This window comes from Pelodiscus sinensis, chromosome 6, assembly GCF_052426305.1.
Source record: "Pelodiscus sinensis isolate ZL-2025 chromosome 6, ASM5242630v1, whole genome shotgun sequence".
Lineage (NCBI taxonomy): Eukaryota > Metazoa > Chordata > Testudines > Trionychidae > Pelodiscus > Pelodiscus sinensis.
In genome coordinates, this window is record NC_143057.1 from 10,257,459 (window position 1) to 10,283,977 (window position 26,519).

The 26,519-nt window shown below is 41.2% G+C and overlaps 1 protein-coding gene across 4 annotated transcripts in view; it reads left to right on the plus strand.

The window, feature by feature from the left end:
* Window positions 1-26,519, plus strand: part of PTBP3 (polypyrimidine tract binding protein 3) — a 106,563-nt gene that overhangs the window by 72,685 nt on the left and 7,359 nt on the right. For all 4 annotated transcript variants that reach the window (XM_075931420.2, XM_075931422.2, XM_075931419.2 and 1 more), the window contains 6 exons: window positions 6,614-6,788; window positions 17,232-17,309; window positions 20,349-20,488; window positions 22,316-22,349; window positions 23,812-23,904; window positions 25,407-25,623. In XM_075931420.2, coding sequence (XP_075787535.1) covers window positions 6,614-6,788; window positions 17,232-17,309; window positions 20,349-20,488; window positions 22,316-22,349; window positions 23,812-23,904; window positions 25,407-25,623 — 737 coding nt within the window. The remainder of the gene's footprint in view (window positions 1-6,613; window positions 6,789-17,231; window positions 17,310-20,348; window positions 20,489-22,315; window positions 22,350-23,811; window positions 23,905-25,406; window positions 25,624-26,519) is intronic.

The window sequence follows — 26,519 nt, forward strand, 5'->3', positions numbered from 1 at the left end:
GTAAAGGTGTACATCCGATCTCTTTAGTCCAATATAAAATAAATTACAATAAATTCTTTATATGTAAATGGTTTTACTATTAACTGCACTAGTGTTAGGATTTCTTGACACTCGAGTAATGTTTAAATTTTCTTGCTGCTCAGAGTAGCTTTGGTTTTTCTAATTGTGTCATAAAGAATGACATGTTGACCCTTAGGACTTTTACTACTGATTCTGCGTTACTGGTCTTCAATAAGTCCACTTGTGTACCTGGTCTCACATTAAGGTTAGTAGACTTCTAGTATTCCTTTTAGTTACAGGAAATGGATACTGGTGGTGGGAGGTGAGAAATTAAACCTGAGACAGCAAACTAAAAGTTTAAAAGGGGAAGATGACTATTTGTTACGGCATGTGTATAAGTTTTCTTTCAAACCACTGTCCTTGTAATTACAAATCAGTACTGCTTTTCTACAAAAGTAGTTTAATTTTAGTGAAACTTCATGTTCCTTATAAATGTTGGCTCAAAGACCTGTAAATCTGGCATCTGTTTCCTTTTGGTACCATGCAACACCAGCAAGAATGGCCAGCTAATAAAATGAATGTGTTCAGGCTCTTGGGCCTCCTAGGTGAAAAATTAAAGGTGGCACCTCCCAAAACTGGAATTTTCTATCTGGACCATGGATGTTCCTGGATGAGAGAACCCCGGTAGCTTAGTGTCAGGAGGGAAATCCAGGAGGGACCAGGCTGAAGCAGAGGAATAGAAATGGGGCTGGAGCTGGGGGTAGCCCCCAGCAGCCCATAGCACTGGGGTTGGAGCCAGCAGCAGGATTGGGAAGCCCCCAATAGCCTGTGGCACTGGGACTGCATTGGGGCAGCCCCTAGCAGCGCAGGATTGGGCTGGCAACAACAGCCCATGGCCAGAGCTTGGGCAGCCCACAGAAGCAGGCCCAGAGCCTGCAGGTTGCTGTGGGGCTGGGAGCGGAGCACAAGCCATCAGTAGTCCCCAGCAGCCCAACCAGGGCCAGAGCCAGCCCCCAGCAGTGCGGGCTGCTAAAGCCCGGCAGGCAGTCTGACTGTGGCAGTGGCAGCGGGGCCAGCAACCCAGCAGGCAGCCCAGCAGGGGCTGGAGGTGGTCCCCCTGATCCTTCCCCCACTGACTTCTAGCAGCTGACAGAGTCCTTCGCTGGTCTGGCAAATTCCCTGGTTTGGGACCGGCCAGGACCCGAGGGTGCTGGATAACAGATGTCCAACCTGTAGTACGTTGCCTTCCCCAATCTTTCATCGTGAACCTGACAATGAATGCCAGAGGCCTGCATTTATTTTTTTGATGCAAAAAGAAATAATTTGCGGTTACTTAAATATTTTAAAATTGTTGAATTGATCCCCACTTCATATATTGCCTGCTGATTCCAAAATCTGTCTCTCTTCTTTTGAGTAACATCAGCATTTTAATGAGTAAAAAGAGAAGGAACAATGGGGAAAGTATATTTTGTTTCTATATACATCACATTGGGTTTGCTGAAAAATACTAGACATGTTGCAAGTTTTGATGATCATAAGAGAGATTAACATTTAAAACAATTTCTAAATAAATTGAGACAATGTGGTAGTGAAATTTTATAGAAAATCCCACAAAACTGATGTTTTCATATTTTCTTCCAGAGCTACCTATTTGGCTTCTAAATCTGCACAACCCTATATTTAATGTTCATTATAGTATTACATCACTATGTCGGGGAACAAAAGTGTGGACGTACTTAGTTTTTCAAATAAATGACCCATTAAAGTGGGAAAAAGTGATTATCTTAGTTTGGGATTGAGATCTGAACCTTCAAAATACAGAGAGGCGTAGACTTTTCGGATGGGTCCTTTGTGGGTTGTCATTATAAAAATTGAATGATTTCCCCCATTTTCCTGTCTCTCATTGTGAGCCTTACTTCACTGTATTTCTCGCATGTTGACCCTGCCATTGCTAAGATACAAGGTGCACAAACAAGATATGTAATAAATTAAGGAGAAGACAAAATAGCAATGGATACCATAGTGATAGTTTTCTATGAGAACAGACACCACTAGCTTTTTCTGCAATACAGCTATTTATTCCATTGAATTTCTAACATGAATAGTGGATTTGACTACTCAGGTAACCATGTTTAAGAAATTACAATGTAAACAAAGAAATAAGCATCCAAGATAAAAATTATAGCTTTTATTTTGAAGGAATGGATTCATTTCTGTAAAAGGCAGGAATGATGAATGAGAGGGAGTAGATGACTAAATATGCATAGTTTGGTAGAGTGGGTAACGTAATATCACAAAAGTAAATTCTGTGTCTGGCATGAAACTTGCATCCTTGCCCTCATTTATTTGCTAGGCAAAATAGTTTGTCAGTAGACCTGTAATCATTTGCGGCTTGCTGGATTTTGAATTGTGATGTCAAGGTCAAATTTTATGGCTTGCATTATTTTTCCTGTTTAACTCTGATTTGGTAAGACTTAATATATTTTAAAGACTTTTAAATTTTAATCTGCTACAAAAACTTATCTAGTTCAGTATTTTTCTGTGTTGCTTTTGCTGCTATTATAGCAAATCATCACAATAATCATTCCAGTATCCCTCCTGAGTCAATCTCCTGGGCCATCAGAGCCCAAACACTGCTCATTTCTTTTGTTGGCAGAGGATATTATAATTGTAGAGCCCTGTGCAGATGCAAATGTCTATCCGTGGATGCAGATATCCACGGATAAACATCAGTATCCACTGATCGGCAAGGCTTAACTCCCAACAGACATGGTGGCCAATAGAGCGGAGTGTGGTCCCTTCACTCGTAGGAGCCAGCTCCCCACACTGGCAGCTCCTCCAGACCTTGCAGCTATACTGCCTCCAACTACACTGCCTCCAGCATCTACTTTCTGGGGCTGTACTGCTACTCTTGGGATGGGGTTTGTGGGGGCGGGGAACAGTGTAGCCACACAGCCAGGAAGAATTGCTGATACAATGGGGCCACACCGCTCTCCATTGACAGTAGTGTCTCTTGGGAGCAGAGCCCTGCAGATCAAAAGATTCTGATGTCTTTCTGCAGATATTTGCATCCACATTTGTATCTGTGCAGAGCTCTATAATGACATGTGTTTGTAAACCATTCATGTTACCAGAATTTTGAATTCCATAGTACATTGGCTGAGCAAAATCCCAGATCCTGTTGGGGAACAGTAATACATCAGTGTTCCTTCTAATTTGCCACACATTTGTAACCCCTCAGTTGAGTAAAAATGGAAAGTAGAGAACATCTTTTTCAGTTTCAAAAGTTCCTATGAGCAGCACACTCACTATGGGAGTTGGAACCTAGAATGTCATTCATTTAGAGTCCTTGTGAATATGGTAACCCTAGACTGGGCTCCGGAGGCCTTTGTTCTTAGAACGTATGGAGAAAGTTGAATAATTTTAGATTTTCTACGTTTTTTGCCTTTCCGAATCGGCTTGATACAGTCCTAGGGGTCTTCAGTCTCAGTCATAGTGATAAGCCGTGGTGAGCCTTGCTCGCCAGCCACGCGATTCAGCACCCTGCGCATGCACAAACTGCGCTGCGCATGCACTGATGATGCTGTGGCGCCGTGCCGGGCTATAATCTACTCGCCCGTGGTGAATAGCTTAAATTGTCGAGCCCTGGTGATAAAGATTTGATAAAGGCCGCCTTTATTTCTCTGCCAACACACACAGCGGTATGGACACTTTTTTGCATGTGATGGGATCTTTGTTCAGAGCTGCTGAGAAGTTTTTTGTGCACTCCTTTAATTATGTAAGATCTTACATTGAATGTAGGGATGTAAGCAAGTAATTGACGACTCATTTGCTCTCACACTCCCTTGCTGCCTCTGTATCAGAGGCAGCAGGGAGTGGGAGGAGAGCAGAAGTTGGGGGTAAGAGGGGGACCGGCTTAAAAGCTGGTTCCCACCAGCACTGTTTCTGCGATGCTGCCTCCATTCCCCCTCTATTAGAGGCAGTGACATAGAAGGGCAGGTGAAGCTGCTGCGAAGTAGCCTCTGCAGGTCCAGGCTCACCACGGGTGGAGGCAGTGATCTGCTCCAGCAGCAGCCCCTGTCTGTGGAGTGGTCCCAGCTCCTCATTGGGACCTTCATGGACAGGAGCTGCTGGATCCGGTGCAAGCCGGGACTCATTAAGCCCTCCCTTATCTCCTAATCATGCAGTGGATAAAAATTGTATCAACTATACGACTAGTGAATTACCTGCCTCTTAACGTTATTAGTTGAATGCCCTCTCTGGTGCCTCCTGATACCCAAAAGGAGCCTTTGTCCTTAGTCCTAAAGGCGATTTTAAGGGTATCTAAGCAAGGAAAGAGAAGGGATGCAAATGGAGACAATCGAACTAGTTAATGAAGCGGGGATTTAAATATCCCGCGCTCCATTAACATGATCTCGCCGGCGCGCTAGTTCGAATCACAGCTGATTCAAACCAGGAAGTGCGCGCCGGGACGCGTTAGTTCGGACTAAAGTCCTTAGTCCGAACTAATGTTATTCCTCAAAAAATGAGGAGTAACATTAGTTTAGATCTTCACGTTAATTTTTTAAGGTAATTGCATAGCTGAAAGAGAAAGTAGTACCAAATGAATTACTAAATGTGTAGACTTAATTTCAGGCAAATTTACAAACTGAATCATGTTCTTGTGTTTAATTTGTGTCCATAGTTCAGACATTATCAGACATTGTGCATGCACTTCATTTTAGGTAAAATTATTAGTCTTTACATTCTGAACTAAGCTGGAATGTATTTATGCCCTGCCAGCATAGAGACCCTTTTTCCTTGCTTGAAGACCTTTTTGCATTGCTTTGGCAGTGTGGAATTACCACACTTCAAATGAGAATCTGACCTGAGAGATTAATGATCACCTGAAAATTCCATATTCTAGCCTAGTAGCCATTTTGTGGTGCCCTCTCTACTGCCTTCAAAAGTGAAAGAAGTTTTCAGTGCCAAGAGAATGTTCTATTTGGAAGTCAGATGGCTGGTACATTTATCAAGTTTGCTATAGATTTGCAGGCCATTATTCCTTTATGCATGTAACATAATCTGAAATCTTAACCAGTAATCTGTAGGAAATGTGTAGCCTCTGGTTGATTGATTTATTTTTTATGATGAGATATTCAGAGTATTCAGGTGTGCTTGTGCTGAAAAGATTTTGATGTTGCTTTAAAAGAGCATAATGAAGAGAAATTCAGAAGACAAACGGAATTCAGTTAATATATCCTTACTTAGTGGAGTGGTGGTAATTCTAGAATGCAACTAATTTATTGTCCTTGAGCCAACACCCACAAATTCCTGTGGTTGGTCTGTTCCAAAAAAGCCAAAATTTAATTTATAATTTAAGTAGGGAGAGTGTCCAAGGTTTAAGAGCATGAGTCTGTAGATTCATTTAAGGAGACCAGGCTCTGTAGCTAGGGACCATATAAGGCTTCATTCCCATGTGGAATGACACAGAGGGAGAACACCTAATAATCCTGTAAATTACACTAATATTCTAGAAAGTTTACATTAATATTCTTGAAAGTAAGGTCATTTGCTAAAGCTGAGAGTGGTGCAGTGGTCAATCTGAAATGGGCCAGTAATGTCTTAAAGGTTGCTCAAAAAACAACAAATAGTCTAGTAACACCTTAAAGACTAACAAAACATGCAGTTGGTATCATGCGCTTTCGTGGGCACAACCCACTTCACTTCTAGTACTCCCTGTCATCTGAAGATGTGGGTTGTGCCCATGAAAGCTCATGATACCATCTACATCCGTGGTCCCCAACACGGTGCCCGCGGGCGCCATGGCGCCCGCGGGGGCATTTCAATGCGCCCGCCAGGTGCTCGGGGCTGGCCTGGCCCCAGGCACATGGTGCACGGGCGCTTGCGGGGGGAGCGCGCTTGGCGGGGGGAGCGCCGGGCGCGCGGCACTCGGCGGGGGCGGGCGCCGGCCCCGGGCACTCGGCAGGGGGAGCGCCGGCCCCGGGCGCGCGGCACTCGGCAGGGGGAAGGGGGAGCGCCGGGCGCGCGGCACTCGGTGGGAGGGGGGGAGTGCCGGGCGCGCGGCACTCGGCGGGGGGGGGGGGGGGAGCGCGGCACTCGGCGGTGGGAGGGGGAGCGCCGGCCCCGGGCGCGCGGCACTCGGCGGGAGGGGGGGAGCGCCGGCCCCGGGCGCGCGGCACTCGGCGGGAGGGGGAGAGCGCCGGCCCCGGGCGCGCGGCGCTCGGCGGGGAGAGGAGGAGCGCCGGCCCCGGGCGCGCGACCCTTGGAGGGGCCCCCGCCCCCGGGCGCGCGGCTATGGGGGGCCCCCGCCCCCGGGCGCGCTAGTGTCCCCACCCCAGGCGCCCGGCGGGCAAACGGCCACGCCTCCTGGCGCCCGACAACCTCAAAAGGTTGGGGACCACTGATCTACATGTTTTGTTAGCCTTTAAGGTGCTACTAGACTGTTGTTTTTTAAGTTTTTCCTGTTACAGACTAACTCGGCTACCCCTCTGAAGCTTTTAAAAGTTGTTGTAAGCGTGGATTTGTATTTGGGTAATAAGCCATTAAAAGTCGGTATGTGACTGGTAAATATGTTTTTCCTTTTTAAACTTTACAACCACTTTTTCTGTAGGCTCTGGATGGCCAGAATATCTACAATGCATGCTGCACTCTGCGGATTGATTTCTCCAAGTTAACAAGCCTTAATGTAAAATACAACAATGACAAAAGCAGAGACTTCACTCGCCTTGACCTTCCTTCTGGTGATGGCCAGCCTTCCCTTGATGCCACTATGGCCACCGCTTTTGGTAAGGAAACCTCTCTTCTAGGTAAATACAGTGGACCAAATAACACTGCTTTTTATGCATCAGAGGGGTAGCTGTGTTCGTCTGGATCTGCAAAAGTGACAAGGAGTCCTGTATCACCTTATAGTCTAACAGATGTATTGGAGCATGAGCTTTCGTGGGCAAAGACCCACTTTGTCAGATGCATCTGACGAAGTGGATATTTGCCCACGAAAGCTCATGCTCCAATACATCTGTTAGTCCATAAGGTGCTACAGGACTCCTTGTCACTTCTGGTTTTTTATGTTGTACTGAATATCTTAAACTGAATGTGTTCAACCATACTTCAGACGTTTAATGCCAAAAGCTCTCCCCACCCAGGCATTCGGTGAACATAATTATTTACTCACTGCAGGGCAATATTTGCTTCATAATATTCCAAATGATCAGAAGTTGATCCAATAAAAGATATCTCACCCACCTTGTCTGTCTAGTATCCTGGAACAAACACTGCTACAACTGTTATGCATATAAGAATAAATACTGTGCATCAAAGGAACTAGAACACAAAATATACATTAATAAAGCTCTGGTTTAGACATTCAGAAAATGAAAATTTAGAGACTAGCCACTGAATGTTATATAAGCAACGAGGAATCCTGACAAATGTATTAGTTCATAAGCTTTCATGGACTGAAGATCACTTCTTCAGATATGCTGCAGCGCAAGAAAGTTTATGCCCCAATAAATTTGATAGTCCTTAAGGTGCCACAGAACTCTGCATTGTTTTTGCTGAAATAGACTAACACGGCTGCCTCTCTGAATGTCACATGTTCGTAGTCTTCTATAGTAGCACGAGATGTGTATATTGTATTTCTCAATAGGAAATGCAAAAGCTATTTTTGTGCTCGGAGAGCAACAGTGAGCGCCACTTTCAGTAGCTTTTGGTGCCCCTTTACCGCAGATTAAAAGTGTAATCTTGCTTCTCACTGTTGTTTGTATATTTATGTTATCCTGTGTGTTGTGACTGAACTCCACTTCTTCTTTGTTTTTTGGCTTCTTTTACATTTTATGACTGAGTAGGGGGGTTACATCTGTTATCAGTGGGATTTCTTTTCCCCCTGAAATTGCTGTAGTGAATCAGACTCCACATTCATCCAGTCATTATCTTTTCTCCAACTGTTGTCAGTGCCAGATGCTGTAGAGGGAGGTGTAAAAACCCCATATTAGTTATATGTGGTATCTGCCTCTGTAAGATCTTAACCTAGTCTCTTAATTAAAGATTGCCTTGAGAACACAAGGGGTAATATCCCTTCTAGCATTTATCATTATAATAATTTTCAATATTTTTGGTATCCACATAAATGTGCTCTTTAGAACTTGGTATGTTCTCTGCACGGTGGATTGATATAAATCAAGTTTTTCACTGATACTACGTCACAGTTCATCAAACAATGGTGCAAATCTGATCCCTGGAAAATGTTAATTTACAGCATAGTTGAGGATTTTATAGCATCTAAGAGGGTATACTTTTTTAGATAATTTGATTTTTACTAATTTAGGAAATAGTAATTTAGGAAATACTCATTGCCTCTGTCCAGCTGCAGCAGCAGTACATCGTGAATGAGGACTAAATCACATACACAATAGCACTAATGTTTTATTTAAACTAAATCTTAAATGTTACATACATGTTTCACATTTGCAATCAAAACAGTCTCTTAAGTTGCCAGCTGACGGCTCTACTTAAACTTTCTTTATTAACTGACCGGTCCTCAGAACACTAAGCGTATGATGTCCTTAAAACTTCTATGACTAGCTCTTATCTTCCTCCCCATTTCCACTGTTATTTTGATGCAGATTGTATTCCAAGTTTTAAAAAAACAACCTAGGACTGTGCTAGGAGTGCACTTAATATTGGAAGAAGCCCCATTAAAAACAAGTATAGGATAGTTTTCCTTTGGGAAAGCTAAGCTATGCTGAAGTAAAATAGGGAATAGATTTATGGCATTATCATTATGGTCTGTGACCATAATGGTCCAAAGTAAGGGGCATGTATGATGTAATATAAAATAAGAAAATGACAGTGGCATTAGTGATCGTTAACTAGGTCTAGAATCTAATTAAACAAGCCGTAAGTATAGCTAAGTTAACTTTCTAGCAACATCAAACATAGAAAACAGCTTGGGAATTTACTTGTCAAATCACCCTAATATTGAAAGGCACAGAGAGAGTCTTGAAGAGTGATGCATTGCAAAGTTGATCCACATAGTTTTTCAGCCATATCCACATAGTCATCCATGTCGTTTTCTCCTAATAAGCAGTTTGTTTATGATTTTTTTATTCTTGCAGATAGGCACTGCATCATCTTGCGCTGTTTATACTTGACAGATTTTCCTTTTTTTACCCAGCGAGCGAATTTCTTCAAAATATTCCCGATATGGTGTCTTACACCTAGAATGCATGACAGTTATTCTGTGGCAAAAGTGTAGAGGAATATAAGAAACTTTTTGTGTGCTAATAGTGTTTTCACCTTTCCTATCCAGTCTATTCCCATGTTACTTTCTAGGCTGCCTCCATCCTTTCCTATATATTGTCTCTGTCTTCGGACAATAATTTTAGCTAACTGTGCTGTGCTTGGTCCTGGGCCACCATCACATAAACACAGAATAAAAGCCATCCTCTTCAACTTGTGTCTGTCTTTGCACACACTAATCTGCTGCGAAACAAAAATTGAAGACCCAGAACTCTCAGGAAGCAAGAGCTGGTTGTTAGGCTGAACAGGCTAGAGCCATTAATTCATTTTTATGAGACTGTAAATTTAGGTGTAGCATGTTCATAAGATTTAATTGTAATTGCTATTTTTAAATGAAAAATGTAATACTTATTTTTTTAAAAAAATCTGATTTAAATTTTAAAAAATCTGTTTGTTTTTTTAAAATCATTGGGTAAGTATGCATTATGGGGGGGAAAGTATTTCCATTTGATTTGGTTTGAATTTGCCATCTTTTAATTTTATTGAATGATCCCTAAGGAATGAGGTATGGAAGTAAATATTCCAAGTTGATATGTTTTTGAGAGAGGAGTGGGAAGGGGAAGGGATTGTGTATGGAAAAATAGTTGAAGTATTGGGATATGAGCTGCTTTGCTTACTGATTGGCTTTTATAAACTTAAACGGAAGGTGTGTTAAGTAGTTTCAGAATTTATTGTGAATAAAGGTAATAATTGAAAGATACTAGGGATTTTTGGAAAAATGTATAGATCATATTTAAGATATGTTCTAGCCATATACGCTTGTATTCCACATGGCTGCTTAACATTTACTACCGATTGCACCTCTAAAATCCAGTATTCTTTGGTTTGGCAACATTTGTGGTCTGGCATGACCACGGATGTTCCAGGATCAGAGAGTCCTGGTGTGCTGCAGGGGCGTGGGGGCCAGGGAGCTGGTGCATGGCTCATTTGCACTGCGAGGGGAGGAGCCAGGAGCTGGCACGCAGTTCATCTGGGCTGCAGGAGTAAGGAAGTGGGAGCTGGCATGTGTCTCAGCTGGACTGCAGGGGAGGAGGAAGCCTACGCACGGTTCAGCTGAGCTGTGAGGTGGGAGGAGGACAGGAGCCTGCATGAGGCCCATCTGGGCTGGTGGGGGTGGGGAGCTGGTGCACTACTCATCTGGGCGGAAGCGGGCACGCAGCTCAGCTGAGGGGGGCAGGGAGCTGGCGTGCAGTTCATCTGGGCTGCAGGAAGACCAGGACTCAGCGCATGGATCAGCTGGGCTGTGGCGGTAGCCAGGAATCCTGGTGGAGCAGGCCAGCAGCAGGGGTCTGAAATGACCTCCCCTGGTCCAGATAAATCCTTCTTTTGGTACCAGTCAGATCCCTAGGGTGCCAGACCAAGGAGGTCCAACCTATACGTTGCAGTCATGGCAGCAGAGGAGACTCAAAGTTCCAATATAATGGTGGTTGTGCTGGTGGCATTGCTAATTTATTTAAACAACTTTAATGGTAATGTAAATTATGAAAAAAAAGGGATCTGACTAGCTGTCAGAGATGTTCATAGTGTAGCTCTCTAGTGTTTTGACAGCTATTTCCAGCTTTCTCAGCAACTAGCAGCTACAGCTGACAAGTGAGGTTTCTAGCTGTTGGATAGAGTCAAATGCTTCCTTGTTAAGTACAAAAATAAAATATATTTGTATGCTACAGTCCAACTGGTCAAAGTGCTACAAACGAGCATAGCTATCCCTCAGAGAATTATTTTAAGTCATCAGTGTGCTATCATGGTAAACTCTTGAGTGTCTCTCTGCTTAAGATCGTGACTTAAAACTCTGGGAAGTTGTTTTGAATCAGGTTTATCTAATTTGCCTTACATGTCCAAGGGAAAGAGTAATTATGGTACAGTTGATTAAGAAAAAATATGCAGGTATACATTACGCGGTCATGTGCTGAGACTAATATATGCACCGCCTACTTACTCTGCCAGATCCTGCCTACATTAACAAATAATTTTCCACCAGTGCAGCTGCACCAAAAAGGGTGGAACTGATGGTATAGATAGTGGTAAGGTTTGCCTAATCCTGTCATCTAACCCCAAGGATTAAAATGTACACAGCCACAAGAAGCCTGACCACTACAAGCAGTAAAAGATTAAAAATATCACATTTCTACCATCTGGCACTGAGACCTTCTTTTGAAAAGAGTGGTGGGAATTAAATGTGCATGTGAAATGTAAGAGGGGATTTGTTCCTGTCTTTAGAAGAGGGTAAGAAGTGAGATATTCCTGTCTTTAGGAGAGGGTAGATTTCAGGTTGCTCTCTGCCAGGGTGTCTGAACTGGAGAACTAGTAATTCAGATTTTCCGACAACGGTAGCATGAGTAGAAATGGTAGTACAGACAGGGCTCTAGTGTCTCAGGATAAGATGGCATGATAGTGAAGAAGCTGGAACCCTGGGCTTCTATCTTCATTACAACAGTAGAGGCTGCAATGATGGATGGAGAATTCAGATAAAGTAACAACGGTGGACAATAACCAGTATGTATGTTACATGATTTTAGCCCTTATTTTAGGATTTGGACATTTAAAAAACTGTGAAGTAATTACTAAAATACACTGCTGTATTTAAAACTATTAGAATGTTAACATACGAAGTATTTCTTGTGTTTAAAAACTTCTGGTGTGTTTTGGAATACATTTGATTTGAGAGGTTTTTTTTTCCATAAGACACAATAAATTTTTTGTTTGCTTAAAATCTGCAGTGAGCTAGATAGCAAAGGATTTTGCACAGATGCTAGAATTCCTGATCATCCTATTTGAGCTGTATTCTATTCTCACATGTCTGTTTGGTATCGGTGTCCAACATGCAGGTCCCATCTGGCAAAATAAAAGCCCTTTGTCATTGCTTCTTCAGGAATGAATGATAATGAAAATTAGAACTGTGAATAAATGATTAGTATCCATATTGTCTAAACATGTCAGTATAATACATCAATGAATGTTTTACAAGTATAAAGTATGGTGTGATTAATGCTTTGCATTGTTTATATAAGGGACACTTTGACTATAGATAAGAGAAGTAGTGGTCTGCCAAAATCATTTGTCAGAGCTTAGGTGTCTGCTTCAGTTGTTATGGTAGTAATTTGTACAGTATTAAACTATACCCACTAAATTCCATATTTTAGGAAATTTCTCTAATTCAATGTGTTTTCTGTCTTTGAGACTAAGTATTAAAAATGAGCATACCATGTTCATGTTACTTATTTACATATTGTGTAGATAAGCCCTTTCATTTTCAGTTTAAACTAATTTTTTACAAAAAAAAACCCTTGAGTTTTTCAAAGTATTTTTTCCCCTTGATTTTCATCCTTTTGTATCATTTAAATATATATAAAATAGCTTGTTTTGTTAAGAAAATACATGAGATATATGCAGTCTCTGCAACACAGAATAATTGAACACAAATCTGCCATCAGGAATTGTAACACACACAAACCTCTAGACAAAGATTTTAACCTTCAGTAATGTATTTAACCGTAGCCATTCTTTTACAAAGCAATTTTCTCCCCCAAATATGGAGGGAGACAGCTGAACTAGAGTTCATTTATTAGTTCGACATTATCAACTTGGGCTTATTATTAACTCAGTGTTTCCCAACTTGAGTTCGTAGACCATCATCAGGGGTTCTGCGAGAAATCGTGGAATAAATAACTCTGGGCGGGGCCTGGAGCATCTGTCATGCCCTTCGTCTCCTGCCCTGGTGCTCGGCTGCCTTCTGTGGCATTCAGCCAGGCCGCTGCACAGGAGCAAGTGGCGCAAGCAGCACTCCAAACGGCCGCTTACGCCACTTGCTCCCATGCGGCAGCCTGGCTGAGCAGTGCAGAAGTCAGCCAAGCGCCAGGGCAGGAGGCGAAGGGTGTGACAGAGGCTTCAGGCCCCGCCCTGGCGCTCGGCTGACTTCTGCACTGCTCAGCCAGGCTGCCATGCGGGAGCAAGCAGCCATTTGGGCTCTGCGAGTGAGAGGCAGAATGGGAAGGAGAAGAGAAAGAGAGAGTGAGGCAGGAGCGGGAGGAGGATATTTGATGATCACACTCTCTCTCTTTCTCTCTCTCTCTCTCTACCTCTCTTTACAAATAAATGTTCTTGAAAAAATTGAGCAGTAATTGAATTGCGCTCCCCGCTGTTAACTTTTTCTGGCCAAGCAAACGTTTTCATAGGTAGGGGTTCCTCGGGATATGAAAAATTATTTTAGGGATTCCTCCATGGGAAAAAGGTTGGGAATCGCTGTATTAACTGGTTAAGCACTACAAAGGCAATTTTCCCCACCTTTGGGAAATACACAGAAATACTCACATTTCCATATCAAATGCAATGAACGGTACACATCCAGCTACTTAATTAGCTTTATTAATATTGATCCTACAATTTGTAGGTAATTGCTTTTGTTTTTATATTCTTGAATTCTGTAATTTCCATTCTAACTCATCTGATGAAGTGGGTTTTATCCGTGAAAGCTCATGACCGAATATATTTATTAGCAGGGCTCGCCAAGCGGCGGTGAGCCCCACACGCCAGCTGCGCCGTTCTGCATTTTGCACATGCGCAGATCACTCTGCGCCGGCTCTTTCGGGTTGTAATCTACTCGCCATGGGCCCTGTTTTAGTCTCTAAGGTGCCACCAGACTGCTGCTTGTTTTTAAAGTTACAGACTAACACGGCTTCCCCTCAGAAGTATTAGTCTGTGTATATGCAAAGCTGCCTCTTGATGTAAGGTTGTGTTTTAGTCTAGAAGACTTACACAATAAACGAACAGGAATGCAAGCTCTGAAATGCATGCACATGTGAACATACTGATGGTACTCTCACCCACCACATGCACGTTTCAAGATGTTAGCAGATGAAGGTTTAAAGATCTATCACACTACATTTCAGAACAAAGTATTCAAAAGTTTTAATAAACATAAACCAACCAAGGATGAAGTTGAGTACATGTGAAGGAAATGTGGCCTACTTATTAAATGTAAATGTTTATAAGCTAATAATTTTAAGTCTATAACAGTAAACTGTGTATTCAAATGGAAAGTTTTATTTGGGGATTAGAGATATATTGTTTTCTTAAACTCAGTGGTCGCATTTGTTTTGGGTTCTGTTCTAGTTCTGCAGAAAACAATATTGAATGCTATTCATTAAAGCATTAATCTACTGAATATTTCCCCCCATCATTCTGTCCACCAAAATAAACGCTGATATTTACCCAGAAATAGTTCTTTTTCACCAATTTTCACCTTTGTTGTTGTTTTGTTTTTGTAATAAACACGGATAAATTGCTGGGTGAAATTAAATAAAAAACAAAAATGAAGGGCCCTATATATACACTACATTTTAGTCCACCACTTGAGAGAAATGTAATTCAGTGAATAAATAGATTCTCTCCATCTCCCCCCCCCCCCCCCGAACATTTCCTTTTGAAAAGGGGGAGGGTTTGTGTGTACAGAACATCAATCTGTGTGCTCTTCAGGGTAGTTGGGTGATTTTAAAACCTAGATGATGATGCAAACTGTAAAATAAGCAAATTTTATTATATTTAGTCCATGTATGTTTCCTGATTTCCAGTTTGTAGCCTTCATCATTACAAAGAGAAGCTCAGCAAGTGGGAATGTTAGCATTTTTGAAAGCATGGGAAGCAGGTTGTGATAGAATAAGTGCATTTACTAAGTATTTCTTTTACACTCATTAGCCATGAGAGCGTTAACACTGAAGTCATGTTTTGACTAAGGGATAGAACCACGGGTAGTGATCATATCAGCAGGGGCTGATTCATCACATCTAGCATACTAGACTAGATGGGACGACACACGATAAATTGACTGCCGAGTGCTTTCCCGTTCATTCCAGTACTCCAGCACAACAAGAAGAGTAGGCAGATTTGATGGCAGAGTGCTAGCTGTCGATTTACCACAGTAAAGATACCGCAGTATTCAAGTAGCTTAAATTGCATAACTTAAGTCCACGGCCTGGAGTAGTGTAAACAAGGCCTAATATATAAACTGAAACAAAAACCAGGACTATGTAGCACTTTAAAGACTAACAAGATGGTTTAATAGGTTATGAGCTTTTGTGGGCCTGACCCACTTCCTCAGATCAAATACTGGAAGAAAATTGTCAGAACCATATATACCAAAGGATACAATTAAAAAAATGAACACACATGAAAAGGACAAATCAAATTTCAGAACAGAAGGGGGATGCTTTGAAGTAGATGGTTTCTAGGTATTCGTCTGGCTCTTTCAATTTGCTTATTTTATTTCTCCGGGTGGGTAGTTGAGATTTTCCACAGAGATTTTAACAACCTACACCCCACCATCAATCTCAGCCTGGACCATTCTACACGAGAGATCCATTTCCTGGACACCACAGTACAAATCAGCAATGGAAAATTAGACACCACTCCCTACAGAAAACCCACTGACTCATACAGTTACCTACATGCCTCCAGCTCCCATCCAGAACACACCATACGATCCGTCATCTATAGCCAAGCCCTTCAATACAACCGCATCTGCTCTAATCCCACTGACAGAGACCAGAAACTTCAGGATCTCTACCAAGCATTTATAAACCTCAACTACCCGGAGAGAAAAAAAAGCAAATTGAAAGAGCCAGATGAATACCTAGAAACCATCTACTTCAAGACAGACCCAAGAAAACCAACAATAGAACACTACTTGTCATCACCTGCAGCCCCCAACTTAAACCTGTCCAACACATTATCAATAAACTACAGCCTGTACTGGAACAGAATACTAAACTCCAAGAGTCTCTGCGATACAGACCCATAGTCTCCTATAGACAACGACCTAACCTCAAGATGATTCTTACCAACAACCACAGGACATACCACACTAATACCAACCCTGGTACCTTCCCTTGCAACAAACCCCATTGCCAGCTTTGTCCTCTTATTCACTCTGCTGAAACCTTTTTGGGCCTAACCAAGTGAGTTATAAGATCAAGAGCACATATTCCTGCTCATCCAGAAATATAATTTATGCTATCATGTGCTGAAAGTGTTCTTCTGCTATGTACATCGGACAAAGGTCTCAGACACTTCACCAAAGAATCAATGCCCACAAAACAGATATCAGACAGGATCACAAAGAAAAAACTTTCTTGTCATTTCAACCAGAAAGGACATTGTCTCAACCACTTGATTCCCTGCATCCTGCTTCAAAGACCTTTTAAGACTACACTTGAAAGAGAATCTTCTGAACTGTCATTCATGCTTAAATTCAACACTTTACACCTAAGCTGAAACAAAGACATTAATTATCTTACCCGTTACAAAGATAGCTTCCCCAATTATCACCTCTAATATCATTAACTCACAGACATTTACCGCCCCCCCCCCCCATCCACTTCTGTTCTGAAATTTGATTTGTTCTTTTAATATGTGTTCATTTTTTTTAATTGTATCCTTTGGTATATATGGTTGTAACAATTTTCTTCCACTATTTGATCTGAGGAAGTGGCTCTGGCCCATGAAAGCTCATTACCTAATAAACCATCTTTGTTAGTCTTTAAAGTGCTACATAGTCCTGTTTTTTGTTTCAGCTACACCAGACTAACAAGGCTACATTTCTATCACTAATATATAAACTGACATTGAGGTTTCAGAGATAAGCCATTAAAATCAATGGGGCAGTTCATGCCCCTCTGATACATTGTTTCAGGCTATATCAGTTTGTTTGTTAGATTAATGTTCTCCCCTTGAAAACTTCTAGAAATGTTATGTATTGTAAATGAAAGATGGGTAGCATATGGGGGGGGGGGAATTGGGAAGTGTAAAATGAATTGAATTGTAGAGCAGGTGACTGCTTTTTTTTTTCTTTCAGTGATATGAAATGTATGTCTACTGACAATCTTTCTATTTGCTAATATGATGGAATAGGTTTTTAATTGAATGTGTCTGAATTCTAGGCACACCAGGAATAATCTCTTCACCATATGCAGGGGCAGCTGGATTTGCCCCAGCCATTGGCTTTCCTCAAGCTGCAGGTAAGTATTTTTTTTTTTGTTTGGTTTGGTAAATTAGACTGCCTTAAAATGTTGAAATTCAGCTCGACAAAGTGATATGTAGTGATATCAAGATTTATAAGTGTTCGTTAAGAGCAGTCAGTCTACCTGTTTGTATAGCATACTAACCACAGAATCACTAATTACAATTTATTTTAAGAATTGTATGTTGCCATGATGTACTGTCCATCACTTGAGCACTGGCTTCTGATACTATTAAGAAATTACACACAGAAAAAAAGGGCTACTTGCAAGTGATATAACTGTAGCAGTCTGTAATTCTACAAATCATTATTTTGCTGTAGCTTTTTTGCTACTCTTAGCTTTTTGAGAAACATGCTTACAATTTTATTACGCAATATTGCCTTATAAGTCACTGTCATTTTATTTTGAGGTACAATACAAACTTTGTTACTCAGCATGGTTGGGGAATGAGTGTTGTCCGTTAAATAAATGTGCCAGTTGATTCAACTTTTTTGAACACAAAAATGTTTAAAAAATAAAATAACCATTTTTAACACTACAACTTTTATCACTAGAGTATTACTAAATACACTACAATTTTTAACACTATTCTGCATATTAAACACTACTGATATTTTTAACTGAATGGAATAAAATAGCCATACTTAACACTACAACTTTTAACTTTATTACTACAGTATATACACTGCAACTGATAACAAAACAGTATTATGGTATCCATTACTGTAATTTACTGCTCCTCTGTTGCCTTAGTCATCAATATCAACAATTTCTGCTGTCTGATGGTGCTGGACCAGTGGCACAAGTTGCAGAAGCTTTTTGAAGCATCCTGAAGATGTTTGCTTGCCTGCAAGTCAGTTGCCTTTTCTTCAGGAAATTTTTCGGGATAATCTGCATGAGTTCCTGAGCAGAATAAGACTGCTGCTCAGCAAACTGCACCAAAGTTTCCAGACACAGTGCAGCAATAATCTGGTTTTGGTTTCTTCAGTATTTTCTTCAGCAATTTTGGTTTCTTCAGTATTTTCTTCTTCCTCTGAATGTCATCCTCAGTACAGGTACTTCTCTCTGGATGGACAACTGTTTCTGTTATTTCAGAGTCTTTCAGGGTTTTTCTAACATCTAAGCCTTGATCGATGATTATCCTCTTCAATTTTATTATACTTCAGTTTAGTGATTGGGTTTGTGGGGTCACCATTTTGAAGGACATCAGGTATCTCCTGTTATGTTCTCCTTTTTGCTCTTAAGTTAAAGTCTTGAAATTCTTTGTCAGAGGACCCCTCCATAAATATCACTTCCACCCACAATTTCTCCATGTTCCCTTCAAAGTTATAGGCTTAACAGCAGACCAGGCACATGCCCCATTGAAGATTGCATCCTTAATGCTGTACCGTGACTGAGAGTCTTGGATTGTCCCTTCAGAGTTGAGCTTCTGGTTTTGAATAATTCCCCGATCCATTGGCTGAATAAATAAGCTAACATCTATAGTCAGGAACACCATGAAAATATTGCCAGACACAAGCTTTGTTCAGAAGTGACCTTCACAGTTATCTAAAAGCAGAATGACCTGTGTCTTCTGGCACGCCCAAGTTCTTTCAGGAGGTCTTTCACAGCAGGAACAAAGATATGGTGGAACAATTAAAAATATGTCCTTGTCCATCCATGCATTAGACCAGGCCTTGTACTTCACTGTCAGATGGACAGTATCCTTGAATCCTCTTGGCCACTTGAAATTTGAAATCATGAGCAGCTTGATTATGGGTGTGCCAGAAGCATTTGCACATATAAGCAGAGTGATGCAGTCCTTGTTCCTCTTGAATACAGATGCACTAACTTCACTTGTTCCAGCAAGGGTGGAAGACAGCAGGCAACACCAAGAATCCCATTTCATCAGTCTTGTTAGAGGTTCTCTAGGGTTACGCCATGCTCACGAATCAGCTTCTTAAAAAACACACTATTTCTCTGCCGCTTCATAATCAGCAGACTGTTTTTCTTTAGAGATATCAAGGCCTCTGATACCATGTTGCACCTTAAAGCATACCAACCAACCATCAGAAAAAACACAGGCCTCACTCATTTTCATCTGCTGATAAGTTCTTGACCTTTTCAATCACTATTGGGCCAGAAATTGGAGCTCCCTCAGAATACTTCCAGGAAAATCATTCATAGAGCATGTTGTCTAATTGCTTCAATTTTGGTTTTTGCATAGTACGGCATTTCTCAATTGCTTTGCTCATTAGGGCACTTGACATGAATTTTATCAGTTCTGCCTTCTGCTTCTTAATACCGTAGATCATCGGTGAGCCAAAACCAAATTCTTGCATCAGTTGGCACCTGTTTTCTCCTCTTTCAAAATTCCTAATTAGGTCCAATTTCTGGGTTATGGTCAGCACAACCAATTTTCTGTCCTTTGCCTGTTGCTAGTGTACTGCCAGCCATAATAATCGACTGTACTCAGAGACAGGAAAAGAGGTAGGTCTGTATTCAGACAGGACAAGTAACAATCTTTACTGCCACAAAGCTTGCAAATGCAACTTCCACAAGTGCCGAAAAATTATGCCAGATGGCTACCAGAATTTTTCCGGTTAACCGAATGGGGAACGGTATTGCTGTCTGTTGGAAGGTGCTAATTAACAGAGTTTTTTGGTTATTCAAGTGCTGGATAACAAGGTTTGTATGTAGTAGGCTTGTATTTTGTAATGACGCTGAAAAGTGCAAGATCCAGAAGTCTGTGGTTAAAAAGCAAGCTTCAGTAGCACTCGTTCAGCTCCCAAAATAGCCCACCTGCCCATGTGCCCCTCTGATCCTAAGGATCTATTTTTGTTGGGTTTGGATTTTTTATCCTAGGAAAAGAGGAACCATTGGCCTGCGTCTATCATAAACAGTCTTTTGGGAGAACCAGCTAACCTATGCATTTGATGCACTTCATTATTGGATGTTGAATTTATTTTTAAAATATTACCTAATTGGAATTGCTTTTAGCCTTCTGAAATAGTTTCCCCTCTTCCTTTGGGGTATAAGATGAGTGTTGTTTTTCAGGTCTTTCAGTCCCAGCAGTTCCTGGAGCACTTGGTCCTCTCACAATTACCACCTCTGCAATGACTGGACGAATGGCTATTCCCGGAGTTACTGGTGTTCCAGGAAATTCTGTTTTGCTTGTCAGCAACCTCAATGCTGATGTAAGCTTGGATGGTGGGGAAACAGACAATTCAAGTAGTTGGTGGTAGTTTGATATGGGCATAGAATATATATTAAAATGTTTTTCCTAAAATCTAAATTGGACACAGGACGCCATCGGATTCTCCAGAAAAAAGAAATGGGTGGGTGGTAGCGAGCTTGAAGAGTGGCCATAAGTGCCCTTCTAAACTGTAACTATTCTTTTCAACTTTCAGAGGAGTAGCTGAGTTAGTCTGTAACTGGAAAAACATAAAAAACAAGGAATAGTCTTGAAGCACCTTACAATCTACATGTTTTGTTAGTCTCTATCGTGAGCTTTCATGGTCACCACTGGGTTGTGCCCACGAAAGCTCATCCCACCATCTATATGTTTTGTTAAGTCTCTAAGGTGCTGCAAGAGATGATTCATTGTTTAAGGTTTTTCCAGTTCTTTCCAAGCTTTGGCATTTTTCTCTGGAATAAAATCACAGATGGTTTAAGAGTCCAAAAGTAACATTGAGGCCTGTGAGTATCCTTTAACATATATATTCAGGAACCACTTTTTGGAAATCAATTGATAAATGTAACCATCTAAATTCATTGTGTTTTTAATCTTCCTGACTTCTTATTGTTATTGTTAACTTCGATACATTTGCAGTAAAATTATCAGACCAAAATATTTTTTTGAAAAGATAATCTAAAACTGAGAACGCTTGACATGTGCAACTTGGAGAGTATCCCTGTTGAAGTTTTTTTTATAAGGATACCATTTGTGTGTGCTTCAGTAATTACTGTGTTTGGGACAGTTCTTCTAGTAGCTGCATGTATATGTTTCAACTTCATCCCCTTCCTGCATGTAGCTCCTAGCTATGCTGTTGAGCCTGCAGCAGGAGCTCCAGCATGATGCCTGAATTTAGGAAGCTCACCTTCCTAAATTCTTCTCTCTACGTAGGTATTTATTTTTTATTCAAATGAGGCAAGTGTACATAGCTGAATTTGGAGCTTGTGTCAAGATGTGTTTAAGTAAACAGCCTTATTTTCCTAAAGAAGTTTGCTGCTGTTTCTTAAACTGACAAGAGTTAGAATATAAAATGTATCTCCTGGTTTAAAAAAGAAGTTTATTTACTCTGTTCCTCTAGATTCTGATTCAACAAACCATCCCTATTCAGAAAACACTGAAGCATAAGCTTGAGTGCTTTAGTGAATGAGAACTAGTTTGAAAACAAGAATTGGTTCATGCAGATTATTTTCATGTAGTAGCTACGTACACTAAGTTTGAAGTAGCTGCATGCTGTTTAGTAGGAGTTCTCAAACTTCATTGCACCGTGACCCCCATCTGACAAGAAACATTTCTGAAAGATCCTAAAGAACCAGACTGAACTCACCTAAGCCCCTCCACCTGGGCCTGAGGGCCAAAGCCAACCCCCAAGGTTTCATCACAGGAATGGGGGCCTGTAACCTGAGCCCTGCTTGCCAGGTATGAAGTCAAACCCAGAGTCCTGCCACATACCACGGAAGCCCCAGGCAGTAGGGCCTGTTCTCTGACTTTGGCTCTGGGCCCTACTGAGTCTAACACCAGCTCTAGTGACCTCAGTAAAACGAGGTCATAACCCACTTAGGGATCCCAGCCTACAATTTGAAAACAGCTGCTCTAGAATAGGCAAGTTTTTACTGTTGCAAAAAACAAAGAATTCAGCATATTGGATTGTGAACTATTGCGATATGCCTGTTAAGAGGCTTTATGCTGTTTCTACCCATTAGTGACCAAAACAGTTGGCTCTAATTACTTATGGCATGCATTTTTTATATATTCAAATGGTCTTAAATGTTTTGTTTTGTCATTTATACAGGCTGTCACACCTCATGGACTCTTTATCCTATTTGGTAAAGTTTTTATTACCTCTGTTATAGAACATTGTGTGAAATGTACAGTGAAAAATTACAGGATCAGCATTGTTCATCTGGTTAAACTGACTTAATTATTACTTCATTTTTGTTTCTTATTCTGTAAAGTATAAGTTACCCTGTCCTGTCAAATGGCCTACATTTGAGGCACGCTTGCATGTTTTTAAACTGGAAATCCCCGGAAAATATTCTGGGTTTAAGATGATGATCATGTGGATCAGTAGTGATAGGAGTACGGGGGAGAAGGACTTTCAAAGCAGGAAAAATAAAATAAATCCATGGAATGGCCTAGGAAGACCAACCTAGATATGATGCCGAAGTAGGTTCTGAGTATGTGCTCTTTATGTTTAAAAAGTTTGTATTACCAACGTAGGGCAGGAAGAAACAGCACCAGAGGAAATAAAGTGAATGGTTCATATATACACAGATTCTTGTAGTTGATGATTTACTGGTGTCTTGGTTGATCTGTTCTATACATTGTCACCAACTAAGACCCTGTCTTTAAGGACTAGTCGCCTATTTGCTTATCGGATAGTCAGTCAACAAAGTTGATTTCCCTACCCCTTGCTGCCTCCATCAGATAGAGGTGGGGGAGATTACTTCAAAGCAGCAGCGCTGCCAGAGCCACCACTTGGAAATGCTGCCTTGGCATTTCAAAGCAGCACTGCAAGGAGCTGACCCCAGGATCAGCTGTGCAGTAGTGCCACTTTAAAACAGCGCTTGAAAGGGACAGCATCGCATGGAGTCCGGGGTCAGCTCTGTGCGGTGCTGCTTTGAAATGAGGCAGCTCAGCACAACTGATCCTGATTTCAGCTGTGAGGCGCTGTCCTTTTGAAGCGCTGCCACGGTGTTTCAAAGTGGCAGCACAGCATGGAGTCCGGAGTCAGTGGAGGACATTGAGTCCCCCACTGACCTCATGCTCCATGCTGATGCTGGTGACTCTTGTACATTTCAAAGCTGGCACCCGTGAGCATCCTGGAATCAGCAGGACTTACTACTGTCCCCGGGCTGCACCTGGAGTTCCACATTCCTCCTTTGAAATGTACAAGAGCCCCTATGGGAGGGGGGAATTTCAAAGGAGGAATGCGAAGTTCCTGTCGAAGTTCCTTTACTCAACTAGTAAATTAATCGTTAGTTAACATCCATAGTCTTTATATAGTTGTCAGAGTTGGTAGTGAAAAATAACTGTTCATGGTGTTAACACTGAAAGAGGTGCCACCTAATTCTTAGCTTCTTCAGAAAAATGCATACAGAGGCATAACCGTGAAAGCTCTTCATACAAAGATCCGTGCCCAATTGTTTTAAATAAATTAATTATTCTCCATTTCTTCTGGTTAACTTCAGTAATACATACTTGATGTTTTGAGTGTTTTGCACCATAGATAATCAAATGCTTCAGGCAAGTTAAGGTATTGAAAGTACATTTTCCCAATGTCCACAGGGGTGTATGGTGATGTACATCGAGTGAAGATCATGTTTAACAAAAAAGAAAATGCTTTGGTTCAGATGGCAGATGCAACCCAAGCTCAACTAGGTACTAATAACCAGATTTTCATTGACATGTTTGTTGTACTGATATCTGCAATTTCCATTACAGTGGTTAATTTTTTTAACAGTTGGTTTAGAATTTCAGAAGCGTGATGTCTGCCACTGCACAATTTGCAATTCAGAATTAGTTCAATTACTGCCTTATAACTGAAACAGTAGTATAACCCACTAGCAAAATCCAGTCTCCAGTCAGTACAAAAATAAGTTTAAAACTCTGTTTGATCGGAGGGTTGTCAAACTTGTAATAAGAATACAAGTTATCTGCAGTGAAGCTTAATAATGGGATGAGTCTGTTTGTATTTCTGTTGATGATAATGGTTTATAGGCATTAGTAATTTTAGTGCATTCACAGTGAATGGCACAGGAATATCAAAGCACTTAATTTGACATGTTGAGCTTTTTGTTCTAAAGTAAGAAGTGAGTTTCTTCTGTAATATTCAGAGGGAAAGCTACTGTAGTGTGAGACTAAGAATATTGTACCAAAATAAGATGTTGAAAGCATTTTTCTTTTATTTTAAATGAGAATATTTACCCAGCATTGCTTGGATCCTTAATTTTTGTTTTTCTTCATTGACATCATTGCTTTGTGGTGGGGTTTGGGAGGAGGGGTGCAGTATGCAGGCTGCCCCTGAGAGAGAGGACAATCCCAGACCTCTCTCATCGCAGCAGCTTGGGGCCAGGTGAGAAGTGCCTCACCAGGGCCGCTGCAGTTCCAGCGGGCACAATTAGGGGAGGGGGTATGTCCTCAGCTGGGGCTGGTCCACGTTTGTCTCCCCCCTGCACTTTCCAGCCAGAGTGAGGAATACAGCTAACTGGCCCCTCGCTCCCTAAGGGGAACAGTCAGCAATGTAATGTTACCATATGAATTGGAGGAGGGGGGGTGCTACAGCCACCCTCCACCACCTTCCCTAAAGGCCCCCTTGAGGAATGGGAGGCTCATGGTTGGAGGAATGCAACCCCCAGCCAACATCTTTCACCTGCCCGGTGATTGTCTCTTTTCCATGTGGTTTTGTGTGTCACCGTATGTGGGGGAAGAGCTTTATCTCCCTCCTCCCCCCAAAAACCAAACTCTTACCTTGCTTTTAAGTTATGGTAAGAGGAAACTGCATAACAAATTTGATGGTCCTGGCTCCTCCTCCTGTTTAGGAGTTCTTGAACAGACAGACTTGCTTGTTCACAAATTCTTAAATATATAGTAGATGTTTGATCAAATATAAAATTTTAAAAATACAACAATTGGATTTGAAGAATTTCTTTGTATTATCATTACATTTAGATGTTGTATTACACCTATTATAGTTATGTTTAAAATTTTAATATTGTGCAGTCAAAGATGGGAGCTCTGCTTAATGAGAGTAGTAGTTGTCATTAAACTTGAGACGCTTATGTCCAGCCATAAACAGCAGAAGCTTGAAGCATTCACAGTGCTGAGATTTGTTTTAGTTTTGTTTTCCTGTTTAGACATTACTGTCAATATTTATGTTCTAGCTATGAGCCACTTGAATGGGCAGAGACTTTATGGGAAGGTGCTCCGTGCCACTCTTTCAAAGCATCAGACTGTTCAGCTTCCTCGTGAGGGACAAGAGGACCAAGGTCTAACTAAGGACTACAGCAATAGCCCTTTACATCGCTTTAAGAAACCTGGCTCTAAGAACTTCCAAAATATCTTCCCTCCATCTACTACTCTGCATCTCTCCAACATTCCGTAAGTACCCAAATATGCACAACTCAGTTGGGAAAGAAACTTGTCAAAAATATGAGGATTTTTTAAAGTATCTATAGCTTGGACATTCCTGAATATTTTCCCTTGCCTTTTTCTGTTTGCTAAGATTTAGTGATTCTTTGCCCGATGGTCAAAAACCATAAAAATGGATTATAGTGTCTGTATTGCTTTGTAACTACAGAATTTGCAGGGTGTTAATTTGCAAACATAGCTCTGAGTGACCAAGTCTTTGAGATAGTTACTTCCTTTACTCCTGAAAGGGACAAATTTAGTTTTAAAAATACTGACTCCTCATATAGGATGTACCTTCCTGGTCTGGCACCTCACTGGTCCAGAATCAGGAAATTTTTCAGATCAGAAAGTGTCAATATAGTACCAGCAGCCTCTGAGCCAGTTCAGTGAGGTATTTTCTTTTAAACTTTATTTAATTGTTTTGCTTTCTGGGAGCCAAGTCTATGAGGAGTGGTTTTTTTCTTTTGAGTGGGGAGTGATCGAGGGAAGGTTGTTTTTGTTTTTTGCTTCTCACTGGTGTGTAGACCCTGACCAAAAAAGTTACTCACCCTTGCCTTAAAGGAACATTGTGAAGTTTTTTAAGTCTTACTAAAGGCTTAAAAAAAGCCTTACCAAAGGCTTATTCAGAGGACAGTGTTTGCTCTGAATTAAACAGCATGCTTTGAAAAGTAAAAATGTCCAAATCAGGTTACATATATATCAAAAATAGATTTTTCTTGGATTGGAACTGAGTTCTGAATGAATTCCATTCAGTTGCATTTGTGAGCAATGAGGGGGCAATACCTAAATCTTGTCATGGTAATTTGTTGAATGCTGAAATGTTAAGTTACACTTGAGCCAGTTTATACAGACCTAAGATGGTCAGG